Source organism: Larus michahellis, chromosome 2, assembly GCF_964199755.1.
Source record: "Larus michahellis chromosome 2, bLarMic1.1, whole genome shotgun sequence".
NCBI classification, from domain to species: Eukaryota; Metazoa; Chordata; class Aves; order Charadriiformes; family Laridae; genus Larus; species Larus michahellis.
This window is the reverse complement of record NC_133897.1, coordinates 55,962,417-55,983,873: the sequence shown is the minus strand read 5'-3', so window position 1 is coordinate 55,983,873 and position 21,457 is coordinate 55,962,417. Positions and strand designations below refer to the sequence as shown.

Here is a 21,457-nt window from a genome sequence, read left to right as displayed (position 1 = left end):
ACTTAAAATATCTTTTCACGTCTACACTATACCAATCTGGTTCAGCCTGCTTCTGCTTATCTTTATCACGTCCCATTGCTCCCTGCTCACCCCTGCATCTCCATATGTCGCCACCACCTTTCTTCTCCCACCTAGGTCATTAGGTCTAGATGCAAATAAAAAGCTCAGCAGCTCAGTCCTGCAAAGCCTACGCTGCATTGCAAAGCTGCGCCTAGAGGGGCTGAGAGAGTTTGCAAAGTTTCCTGAGCTCTGAAGAGTGGAAGAGGGAGAAAAGACTTGTTAACTGTGCAACCCGGACTCCCTCAGTCACTTTGTTCAGGCAACTTTTACCATGAGTGGATGGAAACTAGTAGCAGGGTTTACACGGTATATCACACATACAATTGCAAAGCAGTCCACTATTGTCTGACAGCTAAGATAATATGCCACCACTCCAGCAAGGCTCTGGATGGGTCTTGGCAGACCAGGGACTGGCCTCCATCCCTCCTTGCAACGGGGCTGAACCTTCACATTGCTATTCCGAGTCCTTGTTTTTCCCTTATATTTTAATACTTCTTCAGGCCACAGTTTTTCCTGTGAAACTTCCTCCAGTCTCAACAAACTTGTCTCTGCCTGCTGTTTTCTTTTCCATGCTTTGCACGTCTTTAGCCAACGTGCTTTCTCACAGTGTCTCCTCGTGCCCCAGCCGTTGTCTCAGGATCCTGAGCCCGAGTTGTGCAGCTGGACTGTATCAAAACCAGCCCTTGGCTCACGCGCGGCCACAACCTGGGGAGGAGGATTGCAAACAGGCTCCTCAGAGCAACCCCGACTGCAGGCACACCTCTGCCAGTTGCTATGAAATGCTGAAGACAGGGATGTTTTTCTCACGTGAACGTGGGTGTAGCTAGGCGTCTTTGTGAAACCGGGACTTGGCGCCTGATGCCTCAAATCATGATTTTTCTTATTTTTCTTCTCCTTGTGGGAAGGGAAGGGTAGGAGGTGAGATTGTTACCACCCACTTGTCTAGTAATAGTCTGGCATTTTGAGCATCTACTCTGCAAAAGGGAGACATGGGTTTTGGGCCTCGCTTAAAGCCTCATTTCTCAAATCACAGAATCACAGAATGGTAGGTTTTGGAAGGGACCTTCAGAGGTCATATAGTCCAGCCCTCCTGCCAAAGCAGGTTCACCTAGAGCAGGTTGTACGGGAACGCACGTAGGTGGGCTTTGAGTGTCTCCAGAGACAGAGACTCCACCACCTCTCTGGGCAGCCTGTTCCAGTGCTCTGCCACCCTCAAAGGAAAGAAGTTTTTCCTTATGTTCAGAGGGAATTTCCTGTGTTCCAGTTTGTGCCCATTGCCCCTTGTCCTGTCCCCAGGCACCACTGAAAAGAGCCTGGCCCCATCCTCTTGACACCCGCCCTTTAGGAATTTATAAGCATTGATGAGATCCCCTGAGAGCTCTGTGAGCACCAGGCTAGAGGGCAGTTAGTCTGCGGTCGGTGGCAGCAGCCATTCCTGGCTTTGCAGCAGACGCCTGCCCAGACAGGGCTGCCCCAGCAGAGCTCAGGAACGGCTCTGCAGCAGCCCAGAGCCCAGCACGGCTCTCTACGGGGCTACCACGGAGGCTACAAAGGAGTCTCCTGCCATCAGGTAGACCTTACTTCCCCACGGTCCCAGTGAAATCCTGCAAATAGACCAAAAATGTGCAGCCAGGCTCGAATCTCTTGAGTTTTACAGTTAGCCTCAGAACCCCGGGTCTGTTGGCACCCCAGTCTTTTTGACAAGGGATCATGCGGGGGAAATCTCCATATGAGGGGTTAATAGGTCTGGTAATCATGAAGCAAACTATTATCTCTTGCCTCCCCAGGAACCCTTGAAACATCATGTCATCTCCTCTGAGTTTTTCATCCCCAGTTCCTTCCCCAGTGGTTAAACAGAAGGAGCAGAAATCACGTACCAACTCATGCTGTGGGTCTGCTCCCACAAGCACCTCCGACGCGGGTGTCCTGGCAGGGTGAGGCACGGAGCTGGGCTTCCACCTGCAAGGTGGAGCCCCAGACAAGGACAGCCTCCGCTGTCCTTGCTGCCAGCTAGGTGGGGTGAGACGAAGTCAACCTCACTCCAAGTCTGAGGTGGTGCAATGAGAAAAAAAGATTTTCCAAGAAGACTCCTCTGCTTCCGTATCTTCCATATCTTTTAATCTTGTTTTGGGGCTTTAGAAGTATTTTAGAAGATACTGGCTAACAGGAAAAAGGGTTTTTTGGCAGATGCGAAGGATCAGAAGAAACTTGTTTCACGCTTGACATACAGAAGCAATGGAGGCTTCAAAGATTTGTTCACGAGTAGATATCAACTATACTGAAATAATTAGCTTTGTGCGTATCACTGCTCTGACCCGTGCCTTCGCACCATTTCTCAGCAGCCCCTTTGAGCTCCTTGTTAAGGTGCACGTCAGCTCTGGCATAGTGAAACTATTGATGCTTGCACTTACTCTACTAACACTCTTAAATTTATTTAATGCTCATCTGCTATTCCATTAACCTTGATCAGAAATTCTTCTCTTGACGTTGGCGGGGATATGACTAGAGCTTTTGCTTCAAAAGAAAAGTAGCAGGGTACCTGAAAATACTGTTTTTGAATGATGAGGTGAAGAGAAATCAGCACACACTGAAAAATATTCACCATCAGGTTCTACTCATGCCTTTTCTGCAAATCTTTGCCCCATCCACTGAAAATCTTTATTCCGGTACAGCATCAAGGGGCCTGAGCCTTCAGTCTGCTCCCTGACCCTGTTCCTCATTTTCCTTAGTATGACAGATTTTATTCTATCTCCCTGTTTTACAGGTGTTCAGGGAATACAGAGAAATACATGAAATACATGACCTCTCTCTACAGAGCAACGCATTCATTATTGATCGTACAAGATGTGTTCGTCTGAAGGCATTTGCAGGTTTTTAAAATTTAATTGATATGTAATAGTCAATTCATTGGTGATTAAGATTTACGAAAGGTTTTCCTTCTAAAAGCGCTGTTCTTAAGAGAAGCTAGAAGATGTCATTACCGTGGAGTTAGCTCTCTCGTCTTGCTGCGTGCCGTTTCTGAGATACAACAGGGAGAAGAGTAGCAATGTGTGAACATTTCTCAATACCATTCTGAAGAGGGGAAAGGGAAGGGAGAAGGTGTTAAAATTTAATTTGGATGATGTATAACTTTAACTTTTACCAAGGCTGCCTCTGATAAAGGATGCAAAAAGCTGCAAAAAGATGCTTCTAAAATAAGACTAGCATAACATTATTAGCTAAAGCCTTTTTTTTCTCCCCCCCACAATGTGAGAAAAATCACTGTCTCACATGCCAAGAACTAGGAAGCCTGCAACAGTTACAGAGTTTGGTTCCTATAGTGACTGTTAGAGCAACTGTTAGCATCCAAAGTGTCTTTTCATCTAATGATTGAAATAGTTCAAAAAAATCTCCTTCCAGAGACAGTTGCTGGAGGAGTGGAGTGTTTATTATCATGCTTACATCTATAATAAGGTGATACAGATCAAAAATGGAGTCTGGGGAAGGGCCAAAGAAAGTTTTGCTGGGATCTGGATGCACAGGCTAACTTGTCTTCAGTCCCTGCTGTTTGCTTATAGCTCTTTTAAATACTGCAGAGATAAGTTTCTGGAAAAAATAAATTAATAAATAAACAAACCTGGAACCCAGCTTTTCAAATATGCTGAAGAATACACTAGCCCCAGCTCAATAACAATCTCTTAAGCCAGTCAGGCCATTTACAGTTTAAATTTACATTTAATTCGCTCCAGGGGGACTGCTTCCCCCTGCATCTGTCTGGGACACCTTTGGGATGAATAGTAATGTAATTGGAGCCATTGTAAATGAGATTTTCTTCCTGCAAATAGAAATACATGTTGCAAATTTTCAGTGTGCTGCTCTTACTAATTTTGATAAGAGAAACACTGGCATTCCCAAAACTCTGATACAGATCAGTTTGGGATAGTTTGGAACAATTTACAGATTATGGCAAGGAAGTGAAAAGAAGTCAGGATCAATCTACCTCAATTGAGAACAAACCATATATTAAGAAAGGAGAGATTTGCATAAGGATCCTTGATAATCAAAAGCTAGGGGTATCTTCAGAGAGTCCATAGGTTTAAAACCTGACCTTAGACTCCACATTTTAAAGCAACAGGTGCTATAAAGTATTGAGAGGGGGTGCCTTTTTGAAGCTTGGATTCATCCTTTGCTATGGTCTACGGTTTCCATTATTAAAGTCCCTCTCCTTTGGCCAGAGGCCGCACCATTCCCTGCAGACTCTGGCTTTTTAGGACATGCCTGGTGGTCTAAGGCTAGTAGCAACAGCTGGGCAGTGCTCCTCTTGCAGGCAATCCTGGAAGCAGATCCCTGGTTGCTCTAAGTTGTTATTGCTTCCTTGAAATCAGTGATTCTTGAGACAGGATCTGCAGCGGGAGAGGAGGCTTCCAACCTCCATAGCCCAGCTCCAGGTGACTAGGAGGAAAAATCTACTAATATTTAGAAAACGCTGTGTCAGATATTGACGCAGCACAATTAGTCCACAATGGTATATGAACATCTGTCTTCTTGAAGAAAACCAAATCCAATGATCTTTGTAATAAAATAAATGTATTTATTATTTTGCATGTATATACTACCTTGCATTTCATTCCATTAGGGGCACACACAATCAGAACAGTTGTGGCTGGTCATCTTCCTCCAAATTTTAAACATTTGAGGATTAGGATTATACATCGTTCACCACCCCCCTCCTCCTAGTCTACATGAACAGCGGAGGCAACAGCGGTGTGTAAATGTGCATTAGCACTCGGAATAAAAATGGAGAGACTAGATGATGCTATATGTGCTCATAATGCCATTATCAGCCAGTTCATGAGCAAAGAATCATTTAGGGATCAAACTGATGTCATGCAGCTGTTCCCTTTACAAGTGCCTGACTTGTGAGAGAAACTTACCACCGGTGAGGAATTCCCCAGGAAGACAAGATTGCGGTGGAATGGCTTTAAAAAAAAACAAAAAAAGAACTCTATTAAATGTCACAAAATTAATTTTTATTGTTATGCAAACAAAAGGTGTGGTTTTGTAGATTCTTACTGTAAATACTAGGAATATCATAAATATACTTGATGGGAAAGAGGAGGGGTATGGAAAATTGCATGTGCAGGAATACACTATTTAAGCAAAGAGTGTATTTGGATCTTACCTTTTTTTTCAGGAGAGATCCAAAAGATGTCCTACAGAAAGCCTTTCTCTCCTTTGTTGCCAGTTAAAAGGGCAGATATTTCTGGTTCTGGCCTGTGACCTTCTGACTGAGAAGATGAAATGTGTGGAGCACTTCTATGCCCAGATTTTTCAAAAGCAATTTTCAATGACTTCTGAATGCTGACCTCAGATAGACTAAGGGAGCCCGAATTTTGACGAAGAGTGGTTAGTACTTTTCAGAAAATTTACAAGCTTCCTAAAAGTCTAAGTTTGGGAGCCTCCTTTTTTTTTTTATTATTGTGTTATGGGAGTTTTTCTACTTCGGTGGGAAAGCTCATATGATGGGAAAGCTCATATGTTGTCAGCCAGCATGATTCTCCAAAATTCATCTTCTATGCCATTCCCTGTGATTTTAATTTAAAACCTGACACATGAGGATGAGGCCAACCAAAGCATGGGTATCCTATTCAGCATTCATTCCTAACGCTGGAATCGATACTGTTTCGATCGAACAGCCTATCAAGATACTGTTGCTGCCTAAATGATAGAGCTTAAAGCCAATTTCTTTGTGCAGCCCCTTTTGCAGTGGGTCCAGGTTGGCAGTTATCCTCAGCAGGGGATGGAGCTGCAGAGCCCCGCAACCCTGGCCACGTAGAGACTCATTCTTGGATCTCAAGAAAGCTTGTCCTCCTCCTCACACTGTTTTTTCCTTCAAGTATGTATTTTATTGACACTTCAACTGTGTAAAAAGTAAAAATGCCTGGTATTAACCAAGTGATACTTAATTACTCAGTCCTACCCCTACCTGCTAACCCTAAAGGATTTTGGTTCTCTTGTCACGTCTTCTTATCTCCTTTCACAGCCTCAAACCTGGAAAGATTCACCCAAAGGCCATAGTAATTCCAGGTATTCTCTCACTAGCTTTTTTTTTTTTTTTCTGTATACAGAGGTCATTTCTCTAATTCCTTCTTTTTCAGGGAAAAGGACTTGGAGGGAGTAAGGAACACACCTTCCCACTGCACGGCCATCCATGTCCCATGGGTGCTACCCAGGAGTGAGTTTCCTACAGAAGCATCACTGGTGCTCATTCTGTGAACAAGCTTTGCAGGCCCCTCGTTAGTGCCGCTTATCCCACGTAAGGCTCGTTTTGGCGGGGTTCAGAGCCTGGGGTATTGACCCAGCTGTTCACTGATTGAAGTCAGTGGCAGGATAGACCTCCAGGGGAACTAGCTACCTGTATGTAGCTCTCTGAAGCCAGACAGGTTCAAATAATGAAGCTGAAATCAAAGAAGGGCACCGTTCAGATAAAAGTGCTTCCCAGTGATGGAACTGGTTTTCTGTGCCAGAATGTTAGTACAGGTTCAACATATCTTAGCATGTTGATGATGGAGAGAGAGGTGTTAAAGTTATGCCAGTTAAAGAAAATGTAAAAAAAAATTAATACAATATCTATATTTGACTTTATTAAGAAGAATTTTAATTAAAAATAAATACCTAAGTCTTTAAATATAGAACATGCCTATTTTTTAATTTCAGATGTTTATTAAAAATTTTCTCCAGACTACATTTTCACAGGGTGAAAATCACTAGATTTTCACACCGCATTTATCTTCTGAAAACATTTCTTCTTTTGACGTGTATTTCCCACTGTGTTCCTTACTTTCCTTGTCTTGTGATTCTGACAGGCAGCTTTCCTCTCCCTGACCCACATCCAAAGAGCAGCGAGACCTACAGAAACTGCCTGGATAATTTAGCCAGTCTTTTACTGCCCGTTATATGCTGACCTAAACTGCAAGCTGCTGTTTGTAAACGGAGATTTAAAATTCAGGTCCTGTACACCTGAAATCATTTAACTTCTAATGTTGCTCTCTCGTGATTGCTAATCTGTTTGTCTCGCCTGGCAGTGAATTTGGGTTCATACATTCTGCCTTCCCGAATCCACAATTACAGCGCGGTTTCAACTCCCAGGCTGTCCTGCAGCTTCGTTTGAATGATCTTCTTTTCCCACTCCCAATTTGTCACTGCAGTGTCTATTAGAGTGGTGCGCTATGATGGGGATGTCTTTTTTCTGCCGTGTCTGGGGTGTGAGTTGTGAGCCTCCGTACGCTGCTGTTCGTAGAGCTCTGCAAGGTGCGAGTCGCTGTGTTACTCCTAAGCAGTTGATATCTATATTGGAATTATCGTTGTGATGGAGACGGCTGCAAGACACCTGCCAATTTTTTTCTCTTATCAGTATCGTAAAATGGACTCCTATGGAGCAGTGTCTTCTGATTTTATTGCTTTACGTGAGTGAAGAGTGCTCAGAAAAGCAGAAATGAGTGATGAGAAACTATGCTGTTGATGAGTCAGAAGAGATGCAGATTTCTTCTTTTCCTGACTAACATTGTGGATGAACAGGGATCGTCACCCGGCAAAAGTAGTGATGCAGCAGTGTAATACCCTCCTTCTCCCTTCCCCTTAGAAATTTTACATTCAAAAATCACCACTCCATCAGGAGCATTTTTCTATGAATGACTGCTCATCCCTGCTATATGGGAATGAAACTGAAGTGAAATCTCATTTTAAAATAACAACAAATAAACAATAACACAAGGAGTACAAGGAGAAAACAAGCAGGGTAAATTGTAGTAAATGATTCTTCATTTTTAAACATCATCTATTTCAGACTAAGATATCAACAACACAGAGAAAGACGTTTGCTTTAAAATACATGTTAATGGAGAAGTTTTCTCTTAAGGGAGATTAACAATAAATGTTATATGCGACAGACAGGGAGTACAGGGAGATCAGCCTGATTATTCGCTGACAATTACTTTCCAAAGTCTAGCTGATGGAAAGCAACACGCGCATTGATAAACCAGCCAGTGAAAAAGCCATTTCTGGCTGTTTTCCAAGGCCATCAAATGGGGCAAAGCCAGCGCATGTCGACTGACTGAGGAGGAAGAGAGCGGCTGTATGACAGAGTACAGCCCACACATCTTCACGCTCCTCATCCACCAGCACGAAAAAGCATTTTCAGGCTTGGCGGTGAGGGATCTACTATCCATATATCGGACAACTGGGGACAAAAAGGCACGGGAGAGTGTCCTCCCTCCCCCTAATAGCCCAAGTGCCATAAAATACACTCTGTGCTGCTGATACGTGCTACCCTGGTTATTCTTTGGTGAAGGAAATGCACGAGTAATCAAAGTTAAGACCACATCTTTTCATGTTTTTTTGTTATTAAAGTGCTGTGATCCTTTTGGAATCGGACGCCGAACTGGCCAGAAACTCTAAAGGAGATGTGAAAAATTATTTCAAAGAATTTGGGAGCCCCATGCACGCTGGGATTTTGTTTTGATCTTTCACCAGCCTAACAGCATTATAAGAGACTGCCTGCGATCCCTTGGATAAAATATTTTTCTTGGTTGCTATGATGTGTTTTCTTTGTTTTTCTGCTTTTTTTCTTCATTGTTTTGCGTTTGTTTTTTTTTTTTTTTGTTTACCTTTATAAAGGTCACAATTTCTTAATCAGCATTGTTACTGCTGCAGTTGGTGCGCTAAATCTGCTTCCTAATACTACAGGAAAACGTGTCATGCAGGTCTGGGGCTGGACAGACATCAGAAATACAAGGTCTCAGGAAACATAGATGGACTTACTGGGTGTATGATACATTTTCTTTTGGCAGGTACAAGAGCTTCTGACTTGTGTTTAGTACCAATCCGGTAAATCAATGAAAAGTATAACACACATGGAACAGCTCCCTGTAGAAGAATATCGGCGCAGGCTCACAGCCTGGAGCTTCAGTGTTTTGCTTTGTATTGCTTTGCGGTGTTTGCTGCTGGGTTTCTACTCTCCAGATCAGGGAACTCCATGCTTGGCCAAACAGCAGAAATAAATGCCAGAAGTGAATTTGGGGCCACGGTGCCTGGGAAGGCTGACTTTGCTAACCTTGAGTGCTGAGCGATTCTGTATTTGAAAGATTTTAGGGTGCTCGTCTGTCGAGGGAGGACAGAGAGTTTTGTGGGCTCTGACCTCTAGTTTTGGCGGCAAGTTGTAATTTGAGGAACGAGATCAAAAACCTGAAACCAGTCTGGAGACAGTTTATTGCTGCTGGCTGCTATACCGAGACAGGAGTGAGCGATGGACAGGAGGACAATGCTGAGAGCAGTGCAGTGGCAAGTCGAGGTGCATGGCTTGCGTTCAGCGGCGTGGGCCCTGTGAGCCCAGCACGGCTGCTGGTGGCCCCAGTGATCCCTGCTTGGGCCCAGCCAGGGCTGCAGGTCCCTGGACCGCAGGGTCTGACTGCTGTGATGAAGGGCTGCAACGCTGCAGCCCTGAAACCGGAGTGAAAGGTGTCAGAGGAGCTTGGAAACGACTCTGGCCTGGTGGAAACTGCTAGGGGAATAAGAAGGTAGATTTAGATTGGATATTAGGAAGAAATTTTTCACTGTGAAGGTGGTGAGGCACTGGAACAGGTTGCCCAGGGAAGTTGTGGATGCCCCATCCCTGGAAGTGTTCAAGGCCAGGCTGGATGGGGCTTTGAGAAATCTGGTCTAGTGGGAGGTGTCCCTGCCCATGGCAGGGGGTTGGAACTAGATGATCTTTAAGGTCTCTTGCAAAATGAACCATTCTATGATAAGTGGGTGCCTCACACTCCCTGGCTTGACAAGAGGCGGGGGGGGGGGGCGCTTATGCCGATAGCGGATATGGCCATCAGGGTGGCTTCTGGAAATCTTCACAGACACACGCACCCGTTATCAGTGTTTTTTATTACCTGGAGGAATTGCCTCCATCTCCAGCAGACAACGCTGCCCGCCCTGCGGGGGGCCCAAGAGCCGCCTCCCTGGGGGGGCGGGGGGCGGGCCGCTGTTCACCTGAGGCGGCGGCGGCCCCGCCTCTCCCCGCTGTGTCTTTAAGGCCCTCCTCCTGCTCCTCACCCTCCCTTCATCCATCCCTCCATCCCTGCCTCGTCGCCGCCGGGCTCTGCTTCGCCCGCTTTCCCCCCCCCTCCCCTCCACCCTCCCCATCCCCGCCGCCAGCCATGGCCGACATGAAGACGGGCATCTTCGCTAAAAACGTCCAGAAACGCCTCAACCGCGCCCAGGAGAAGGTGCGACGCGGGGCGGGAAATGGGGGTGGGTGGGTGGGATGGGATGTGCTGGGGAGGGGCGGCCTCGCCCCGGCGGGCAGGAGGAGGAAGGGGGCGGCGGTGCCGGGGGTCGGCGAGGGGAGACCGGCCCCGTTCGCCCTCCGGCGGCCGGCCGGGTTGCAGAGCCGCCACGGAGGGGTGGCTGCGGGGGGGAGCGTTATTATGTAACTGTCCCATTTAGGCGCCTCAGTCGCCCCCCGGCCGGCCGTGCCGCTGTGCCCCCGGCCACTCGCTCCGCTCGGGAGAGGCGGCGGTGCCGGCATCCACCTGCCCGCAGGCCCCAGGCAGCCGCCGTTTCCTCGCCCTTCACGGGGCGGCGGGCTCCCCGCCGCCGGGTGTGGGGGGGGAAGCGTTGTCGGGGGGTAGGCCGAATGGCTGCGCAGCGCGGCGGGGTGGCCGGGCTGCAGCCCCGGCCGGAGCGGGGAGAAGAAGGGTGTTTGCCTCGGTTCACCGCCGGCCCTCCTAAGAGGATTGCATTTCCTTTAATATCCGCGCCGGCTCATCCCCGGGTGAAGCGAGCCTCCTTGCTGAGGCAGCCAGCCGCAGCGCTGTGACAGAGGCACCCCCCCCCTCCGCCTTAATATGACAGAACATCTCCCCCTTTGGTGTGATAGAAGCGGTGTCGTCCCCCCGTCCCGTCCCCGTAAACCCCTGCCTTGGTGTGACAGTAGCCACCCCCCCCCCAAGCTTTGGTGTGACAGAAGACCTCCCCCCCCCCGCTTGCCCCCCCAAGCTTTGGTGTGACAGAAGACCTCCCCCCCCCCGCTTGCCCCCCCAAGCTTTGGTGTGACAGAAGACACCCCCCTCTCGACTCCCCCCCCCCAGCCTTTGGTGTGACAGAAGACACCCCCCTCTCAACCCCCCCCCCCCATCCTTTGGTGTGACAGAAGACCCTCCCCCTCGCCCCCCCCCCCCATCCTTTGGTGTGACAGAAGACCCTCCCCCTCGCCCCCCCCCCCCAACCTTTGGTGTGACAGAAGACGCCCCCCCCCGCCCCCCCAACCTTTGGTGTGACAGAAGACCCCCCCCCCTCGCCCCCCCAACCTTTGGTGTGACAGAAGCCCGCCAGGAGCACTGGTGGAAGAGGTGGCCCACACCGTGATTAGCAGCTGCTTCATTTTTGGGGAGCTGGTTAAAGTGTCCTGAGGCTGGTCCGAATGTTGTGCAGCCGGCAGGGTATGCTGCTCGGGAAGCTTGGTGCCGGTTCTTGTGTTACTGTAGCCTGGAAATGAACAACTGGCGAAGTCGGGGGGAATTCGCAGGAGTTTCTGATAAAAGATGAGGGCCTTGTTGGCCACTGTTTATTTTGTTCATCTTCACTAATTACAGCTGATAGGTATAAAAGTTCCACGCAAGTCATTCCTGTTTAGCTGGTGGGTGTCTCAGGGCAGGACCATAGATACAGGCCTTAAACCAAGCAGAAATGCATTTGTCTGTGACTATATATAACATCTGCATCAGCTATTAGTATAGTTTGTTACAAAGCTGTTCTCAGCATGAATTTGGGAGGCACAGTTGTCAGGAAGCATTGCAAGTCACCTCTTTCGAGGGCTAGTAAAACCTTTATACCCCTCTAGCATGTATCCAGAGCCCTGTCTAATTGGGCTCTGAAGAATTAAAAGAGATTATTTTATGGCCACTATTTCTTACACTTCTCTGTCTACAAATCCCCGCTTCCTTTTTGCCACACGTTGAACTCTGTGGAGCTCTAAGGGAATAAAAATTGCAACAATTAATATGTAGAGAAGTCTCATATGTAATCATGCCATTATTTAAGAATCTAATAGTTGAGGCTGTCACAGGCAAGTGATGGATTTCTCGCTTTCAAATACCCCTATCTAGCTCACGAGGTCACAAAGTACTAGACTTTTCAGTACCAAAGTGATGATGCATTTCCATTCTTGCAGGTTTGGACCACAACTGTTTGCGAGTAAAACACGCTATGTACCCTTTAATTGTTTGATGAGATCTGATGGCTTTATGGTGTGGGTTGAGCTGGGTCAGTCGTTGAAGCAGAAGCCTAAAAATACTGTTTGTTTCCTTGAGTCTTTGTCAGTGTCGTTTTGTGTGATTGCCCAGTAAAGCATTGGTGTAAGCCTTAAATCACAGGTGCTGCTTCCAGGCCTGTCTGTCCAAGCGCGGAAGGTCTTGTTGGCAGAAATGTGCGGGCATACCAGAGCACACCTTCATCTGAGTACCTGAGGTCCTGTGTCATGGCAGAAGCTGCTCATGCACCAGCCCTAGGGTTGCCACCTTGAGCCTGACAGGTGCCTTGGGTGCAAACTGGGGATGCTGGTGGGCTCTGACGGCTGGGCTGCTCTACCTTTGCTGCAGCGATTGGCCACGCTAACAAGGGGAAAACTTGCCTGATTTGATCTGAACATATTGCAGTCGGGCACCTGGCAATTTTTTGGCCTTGTTATGGCATCTGTGCTGGTTGTTTCTTATGCCAATGGGCCTAAACGTAGCTTATTAACAGGGAACAAAGCTGTCAGGGGCCTGACACAAGGTAGGTCGCACGTGTAGGGTAGGTACCATATAGCTCTGTATCCTTGCTTCCCTCTTCATGGTAATGCTTGTGTAGTTATTGTGAGCTGTGTGCATCTATTCTCTTGTGCCTATGCTTCTGGTTAGCTTTAAGTTCCTTGATGGTTATACAACACAAATCCTTAGTTATTTTTGATTAACTTTACCTTAAAAAAAAAAAAAAAGAAAAGGCCCCCAAATGGGAATGATACAGAATGATAGGGGTTTTTTTGTTTGGTTGCTTGATGACAACAAGTAAATTGTATCTAGGAGTTAAGTCTGATTTCTGATGGTGTGAGTAGGATAGCATTATGACAAGCGTATAATATCACACTTGTTCAGAAATTTTAAAATACATTGAGTTGTTTTATCTGGTTGTTTATATTGGATTTGGGGACCTTCAGTTTACTTAATGTGTCTCTATAGTCAATTGCATTTATAAAGCATTTATACGTCGTTTTCTATTATTTGTTACTCATGTAACATATGTATTAAAAACATGGAGTGGTTGTAAAACATAAACGTTCACCTTTGGAAACTATTTTTCTAATGATGCTATCATTATCTTCAGCTCCTTGCAGTCTAGGAGAAATTTTAGTTGTATGGTGTAGGTAGTGCATGCGCCCATATACGTGTGTGTCGTCTAGTCATTATTTATATGACAAAAGCTAAATAACTGACGTGAAAACATCTCATCTTGTGCAAATCTATCTGTGTTGCATTAGAAGTGTTAAATTCGAGGGTTATACGAATGCATCCTTTGATGCTATTTTCCGAGTTTAAACAAAAGCAATCATCCATCTGTAATAGAGCAGACTTGATAACATCAATAATCTTTTTTTTTTCTTCTTAGAAGATTCCAGAAATATTTAGTTTACACTGTGGAAATGGGTGAGGTAAATGTGCCAATGGCTTGATATGGAAAATGACACAAAAAATAGTGTAAGGCTAAAGAAAGTAAGAAATCATGCATTTAATCCTGAAGTGCTAATGAGGGAAAGAAGGCAGTTGTCCAAAATGGGCTGGACCAGGCTAGTACTCTAAATGAAACAGGACTTTAAACAACTAGAAATAAAAATTGGTCACTCCATTTTTCACATCATCCAAAAGACGGTACTTTCAGTGGTTGCACACCCTCATTTTTAATCAATGAGTGTCTACTGATTTATGTTGCTCTTCACTGCATCTTGTCAATGACTTTTCTCCCAAAACTCAGGAAGCATGGACGTGCTGAGCTTGCGTTCTGTTGGAAGTTGCCAACAGTCATCTGAAGAATCTGGATTCAAGTTTTAAAAGCATCGGAGCAACTCAGGAGCCTGCATCCCAGTTGTAACAGTAAATGAAACACTGATGCATTTAAATGTCTGTTTATACTGAAACAGGAACAGATCTATTGGTAAATGAGGTTGCCTGAGTCAGCTCTGAGGACAAGATTACTTGGATGAAAAGGCTGAGTTTGTATCCCTAGGTTCCTCTGGAAATTTGAATTTAAGCTGCTAATAGGTCTCTGGACTGCAGGGTTGGTTGCTGCTGTGGCCTGAGAGAAGAGTAACAGCATGAGGTTTGTCCTTGGGAGCAGAGTGCCAGAGGAGGTGTCAGGGATGCCCAGCAGCTGTGCCCAGTGCATGGCCACTGAGGGCAGGGACAGTCCCCTGGGCATAGAGACAGCAGCCCAAAGGCCTTCCTCCAAAGGATACTGGGCACAGGGGTGGTGGGCGGGGCTGTGCAGGGCGGCCCCGTCACCCCCATGTCACAGTACCACTGCCTGGCAACGCAGAAGTCGCAGTGCCCCAGGCAGGATAAAAGGGAGCATCCTCCTGTGTCCCACTGCCATAGCTGGCCTGGGGGCAGCCTGAAGACATCTGAGAGGAAGCCCTTGAAGAGGACTGTTTGCAAGGGCATGTAGCGACAGGACAAGGCGCAATGGTTTTAAACTAGAGCAGGGTAGGTTTAGATTAGATATTAGGATGAAATTCTTTACAATGAGGGTGGTGACACATGGGAACAGGTTGCCCAGAGAGGTGGTGGAGGCCCCATCCCTGGAGACATTCAAGGCCAGGCTGGATGAGGCTCTGAGCAACCTGGTCTCATTGAAGAAGTCCCTGCTTACTGCAGGGAGGTTGGACTGGATGACCTTTAAAGGTCCCTTCCAACCCAACACATTCTTAAAAAAAAAAAAAAAAATTCTAGAAAGAGCTGGTGGAATTGCTTGGTGGGGGCTGAGGAAGGAAGACTGAAGCCTGGATGAGGCCACCTTCAAAGTTCCTCTGAGGGACAGAAATCCTTTTCAGCTGGACAGCAGTGGCAAAACCAAGGAAACGCCTTTTTAAGGAGTGCTGCAGGGCTCTCTATCCTCATCCTCTGCAGAGCCAGGGGCAGCAGCTGTTGAAATGGAATGCAGAGAAGTTGCAAAAGGTCCCAGTGCTTTGGAGCACCCACTGGCATCCTGCCAGGCACAGGAAGGATTCTTGCCCACAAGGTGAATCAAGCTGGGGACATTTGGCCACTCTCAGAAGCCCCTGAGATGGCTCCAGGTGGAGGGAGAATAGGGCTTGGGCATCTCCTGGGAGGCGTGACCAGCCTGCGGGACGAGGAGGCAGGTCTTGCTCACATGCTCAGGGAATAGCCGATCGCCAGCGCTGGGGTCAGGAAGGAATTTTCCCCCGGGGCACATTGGCACTGCTCCCCGGGGGTTTTTTGCCTTCCTCTGCAGCATTGAGCATGGCCACTTGTCAGGCCCCTCTGCTCCATAGTGGCCAGGTCACTGCCTGCTGCTCATGCACCACAAAGATGGCCTCTCGTGCCCTGCAGCTGGGGGGAGGAAGGCTTTTTTTCCCCCCAGGGTGGGCTAGCAAATGTCCCCGGGGGTTTTTTTGCCTTCCTCTGCAGCATTGAGCAGCGCCCCTTGCCAGGGCTCCTTCGGGCCCTTTTGGCCAGGAGCCTGCTGCTCCTGCTCCACGAAGGTGGCCCTCGTGCCCCGCATCCGGGGGAGGAAGCTTTCTACACTCCCAGGGGGCCCCCAGGGTGCCCCCGGGAGCTGCTTCTTGTCCTCTGTGGCATTGAGCACAGCCCCTTGTCAGGGCTCCTCGCGGCCCTTTCGGCTCGGTTCTTGCCTGCTGCTCTTGCACCTCCAAGGCACCACTCGTGCCCTGGCTCTCTCGGGCTCTCTTGCCCACGGCAAGCTTGGAGCGGGAGCGAGCTCCGCTCTTCCCTTGGCTCCATGGGGTTCTTGCTTGGGCAAAACAGACGCTGCTTGGAAGGGCTCCAGGCTTGATGCACCATCCGGAGCTGCCACTTCTCAGCTCTCCCCGCGGGCAATACAAGCGCAGGGCAGGCACGGGAGCGCTTTTCGGGCATCACTGGACAAGAAGCACAGTGGAATGAGTCTTGGAAGGCAAGAAGTATGTTTGTCATTGCTACGTGTACTACTTCTGCGTGTGGTCGGTCCTGATCCTCATTCTTCATGTTTTTGCTCTTCAGGAAAGAGAGGCTGCTTGCCCTGTATTCCTGCTGCTACCTTTCTGTAGCTCTGTGGCTTCCCTTTGCCAGGCTGCAAGGGATGGTTTTGTTTTTTTTCAAGCTCAACTCAAGAGTACCTCAGCCTGCTCCTGGCTACACATGTGCATTGGGTTAAAGCTTATGAGCATCAGCTCTGAAACAGATTCAGAAAACTACAAATAAAATCCTGTTTCCACTTGTAACCTTTGTGTTGTGTGTCCTTGAAAGTGTTTTTGGAGCTGAAAAACCCCTGGCATTTCAGACAAATATCAGTTTCGTCATTATTTGAGTCACTGTGGGCATAGGAAACACAAGAGAATAGTTATTCTATGTTACGCCTCGAGTTGTGCATGAGGAGCCCTGATCTAGGCCTGAGGGCTCCATCCAGGAGAGCAGCTCTCTGCAGGGCAGGTCCCAGGCCCACCCAGGAGACAGGGGCAGAGACGGGCACACCTACAGCATCCCCCAGGCAGGGACTGACGGCCCCGGGCAGAGCTGAGACATGGCCCCTGGGCCCTTGGCAGCAGACGCTGGGGGTGGGGGTCCCAGGGGAGGCCTCTGAGCACCCCCAGCACCCTGGCAGAAGGAGGCTTGCGCTGCTCATACGCCCTCCTGGGGGCTTTGATGGGTGACCACTTGGGAGACAAGAGTATTGGGCCACGTGGACCTTTGTTCTGAGGGAGCACCAATGGTCTCAGGCTCTTGTGTTCCAGTATCTTTTTCCAAGGGAAACAGCTCGGGCATTTCTAAAAATGAGTAGAAGGAGAAAAAAAAAAATCCATAGGTAAACAAACAGGTATTGCTCACCTCCAAAAGATTTGTCAGCCACTCAGTTGAGGAACACATCCTGCTTTCCACTGAGAGCTTCATCTTTCAGCCTTGCTTGTGTCAGAGGTGTGGGGTTTTGCCGTCCTGTGGAAACCCATCTAAACTGGATGAACACAGAAGACCACGCTTCACAATTGCTTTTTACAAATTTTTGCAGATGGTCAAATTATCTCAAGACAGTACTTGCTTTTGCAAGTATGTAATGGGGGAGATTTTGCAGCTTCCCTAAAATGATGTGTGTCACTGCTTAGGCACGTCCTGGCAGAAAGTTCTTTTCTTACTCAATTTAAATGCTGGTTTTTGCGATTCAAGCCCTTTGTTCCCTGTTCTAGCTTTCCTTGATGTAGAGGAGTGTGTTCCTTCTTCTTGCTTCAAAATTTACAAGTGGTTTTCCTCTCTTGTCGGCATTCCCTATGATTTAACTGGAGTTATCACATGACACTCCCAAGGAGGCAACATAGTAGCTGTTATTAAAGTATTGATTTTTTTTTTCAATTGTTTTGCTTTCTAATGTGCAGGTTAAAAGGTAGAGGTATATTCTGGTTGTCTGGGTGCCAAGCACAGAAGAAAGGTGAGAGAAAACCCCAGGGCTCCTTCCTGTTAGGTTCTCATGTGATATTTTTGCTGCTATGTGAGGGAAGGTAACCTGCTTCTCATGTTGCAGTTTTCTCCCCATATGCGGTGTTAACCATGTGATTTACTATGTAATACACTCTTCCTCATTGTCACTTAGCTTCCATCAAGTCAAGAAAGTGCTATTTCTTCAGTTTTATGGGGATCCATATCTCCATGTTTGCCAACCAAAGCTTTATTAATATCAAGGCGACCTCCTCCTCTGTTCTTGCTTGACAATTTAATATTTTCACTTTTATTATTTCCAGTTTCCTTTTTAGTTCTTGGGCATGCATCCATTCCTCTACTGTTCTCTCTACGCTTCACTTAGTCCCTCTCTTTAAAATAGAATCATAGGGTTGGAAGGGACCTCTGGAGATCATCTAGTCTAATGCCCCTGCCAGAGCAGGGTCACCTAGAGCAGGTTGCACAGGAACGCGTCCAGGCATAAAATAAAATAACGTTTTTGAAAATCTGCCACTAATTTGTTGGGCTTGATTCTGGACTGTCTTCTTCACTGCATCTTGTTCCTCCAGCAGATCCTTTCTCTCTTGCATTGTCATATTATCGAAGACCCAATGTTTCTGACCCAAGGTCTGCTAGCTGTCATGTCATCAGCGGTCCACCTTCCTGTTGTGGCACAATTAAGAGTGTGACTTTACAGGTGTGTAGTGGAGAGACGTAGGGATGGTGATAACCTGTGTATCTAGAAAAGACAGGAATTCCTGGTCCAGACTGATCTCCAATGCCTGCCTCCTAGACTAAGATGTGCTACTGGTCTCTGGTCCAACCAGCTGCTGTAGATGGTGAGGATGAGAGCTCGGTGAATGAAAGGGCAATACACTTTTCCTTTCATCTCGATAGCCCAGGTTTCCGGCACTGGCAAGGAGAATCTGTGAAGGAGACTGCTCAGCATCTGTCATAGCAAGATATTTCAGTGTGGATAACTAGCAGAGAAAAGCAGGGGTAAGTATGAGGTGGGAGTGGGCATGGAGGGAAGAGCAGCATGCCTGCGCACACCCTGCCTGCAGCAACTCAGCACAGCTGGCCAGGCTGTGCACAGCCCTTCTTACTTGGCCACCAGGTAATAAGAGCAAGTGTGTGATAGCAGACTGCTGAGTGTGGGAGAAAAAGAAAATAAAGGGTGAAAGATACCTTTTAACACTCCTTCGCAGTTGCCTGCCTACATGAAGTAGCTCCCGGAACTCACCTGGAGGTGGCAGGGGGATTTTTTTCACCTGCCTAAAATATGCACAGTGGGGTTCACACCTACCAAAACATCTGATCAGGTAGCAGTCGCTGCCTGTCCTCCTGCTCGCCTCGGGGACTGTGGAGTAGGGGGAGAAAGGGTAGCAGATGTCTCTACTGCTTCAACACAGGGAGCATTTTCCCTAGGGAACTGTTGTGCGGTTTAGTTCATTGGGCTCTGCTGCAAACTCAGCTGCTTGGAGCCTCCAACCCAAAGTGTTTCCAGGGCTGGGTCGCTCTTCCCTAAATGTTCTGCAGCATCAGTGCTCTGTATCACTGAGCCTTTCCTGGTCTCAGATACAAGATAGTTTGTTCCTGACCTAATGAGTAGCTAGTTAGTCAGTAGTTGCCAGAATCATAAACCAATGACAAACTTGGAAAAGCAGCTGTGTCGTATTGTTATGTTGAGTCTCTGGTAATTGGAGTTTATTAATCTGTTTAAGAGGGTAAGGTAAAACATACGCCTGCGGTGAAGACGCATATAACACCTTTCTGAAGTGTCGCTTTGTGCTATGAGAAAGCTAATGCTGGAAATAGCCTGATCCTCCTCCTGGCTGCTCTGCCTTCCTTTCTTTTTCTTAATAATTATTCTTCATTATCTGTAGGACAGGAGCACTCTGCAGAATTGTGGACTGGTGTGAACAAGCACTTAGTTGGTAAAATTCTGTTTAGATATTTTCTAAGAAGGTTGGTGGGGCAATGGGAGAGGAGTTCAGTGGCCTTTCTATGGGTGGGGGCCCAGAGAAGTCAGGGGCTGGACCACACGTCAAATCTCTGGTCTCCGACTCCCAGTGCCCTGTTACTAGTTCTCAGTTCTTTTTGTTGTGCCTTCTTTTTCTTACCAGCTGTTTTCTGACAAAAAGCTCCTGCTTACTCCCAGATAAGATCCACTGCTTTGTTCTCCCTGTCTCTGTAGCAGATTAATTCCTTTGATGCTCCATTGAAGTTTCAGTTTGGAGTTACTTTCAGCCCACTTTTTTGCATCCACAAGATGGTTAAATTTGTGCTTTGTAGTGATACAGAGCCCAGTGCTACAGTCCGTGAACTGCAATCAATCCTCTTTATCTATGATACAAAAGAGCAGAGGAAGACCTGCCAAAGTCTTGGGCTGTCACTAAAACAAGCTATTTGAAAAACAATTTCGAGTCTAGATTAACAAAAAAACCCCTATTATTATTTCCAGAAACATTTCACAAAATGCCATCTTTATATTGCATGCACACATGCCTGCACATGCTTTCAAGAAACCGTCAATCCTACTTTTCCCAGGTTTCAATTTGAAAAATGCTGTAAGTATACACTGATGTCTTATTTTTAATGAATTAGGGGTTTGAGAAAATAAAAATTTTCCTGAAGAACACAGAGAATCTGAGTTTCCTTTCTAGACTGTGATCAGTGGTAAGCATTTGCTTGTGTCCTTTCAGAAGTATAAGGCGTTAGTGGTGTGTAGTTGAGGTAGGTGATGGTCTGCAGTGCCATGGGAGCACAGTTACTTCTATGGATGATTCACACCTTATGTCTCCGCAAAGCCCAGATAAGTGACCCACATGCACGAGGGTTAATACACATTAAGCACAAAGTAGAAGTTGATAAAGCACTGCATATGGAGAAGTTTAACTGAATAAAGGCGATCCATTTTGTATGGAGAATAGTCTTTGAGATCTGAGAAATGACATTGATTTTTTCACTTAAAATGCATATATTAGGTTTAGATTCAGGAGGTTCTTTCAAGACTTATTTGCATGCAGGGGATGTAGAGGAATAAATAAAAATGTGCTACTGTTACTAAACCTGTGCAGATGTGTGTGTGGATATGGTTCCTTATACTTAAACTAGGTTTCCAGATGTTCGACTGGCCATTATCACCTAAATCCTTGTTGGTTTATGTGGGTGTTATCTTTTCACGCTGGTGTAGCCACTCTATGCAGTTTGGATGAACTTTTTAAATACATAAGGCACACTGCTGAAATGGATCTGCCATAAGCATGAAATAATTATTTTCAAAATAAAATTGTCAGTAACTTTAAGTATAGGAAAACTTTTAAGCCTGTCAAAACCATAAGGAATGGTTAATGAGGCTAATCAGAGAGGAAAGAATTTAATTGATTGCCTCGTGTTTTTCAGATGCGTACTAACCACACTGTTACCACAGGGGAAACCTAAGTGCTAGGATGAAAGGCAGAACAAAGAAGAAGAAAAATTCAAGGGCCTGAAGAGAGGCAGGAGCACAGCTGAGTCCAGAGGCAGGCTGGTGTGGTGCAGGCTTAGGGCAGATGTCCCCACAGCTGACCTGGCTAAGGGAGGAAACGCAGAAGGAGAAAAGTGCACGGAAGTAACCAACGGGACCCCAGGGGATGGCTGGCTGCTGCAGCCACAGCACCGTCACTGCAGGA

At 46.9% G+C, this 21,457-nt stretch overlaps 1 protein-coding gene across 2 annotated transcripts in view; it reads left to right on the top strand.

The window, feature by feature from the left end:
• The first annotated feature begins 10,102 nt into the window (after positions 1-10,102).
• Positions 10,103-21,457, top strand: part of LOC141739058 (amphiphysin) — a 124,665-nt gene continuing 113,310 nt past the window's right edge. Inside the window, exon 1 of one of the 2 annotated variants that reach the window (XM_074575568.1) lies at positions 10,103-10,313. In XM_074575568.1, the coding sequence (XP_074431669.1) occupies positions 10,245-10,313 (69 nt within the window). In that variant the 5' untranslated portion in view covers positions 10,103-10,244. The remainder of the gene's footprint in view (positions 10,314-21,457) is intronic. The other variant, XM_074575567.1, reaches the window with a different exon arrangement.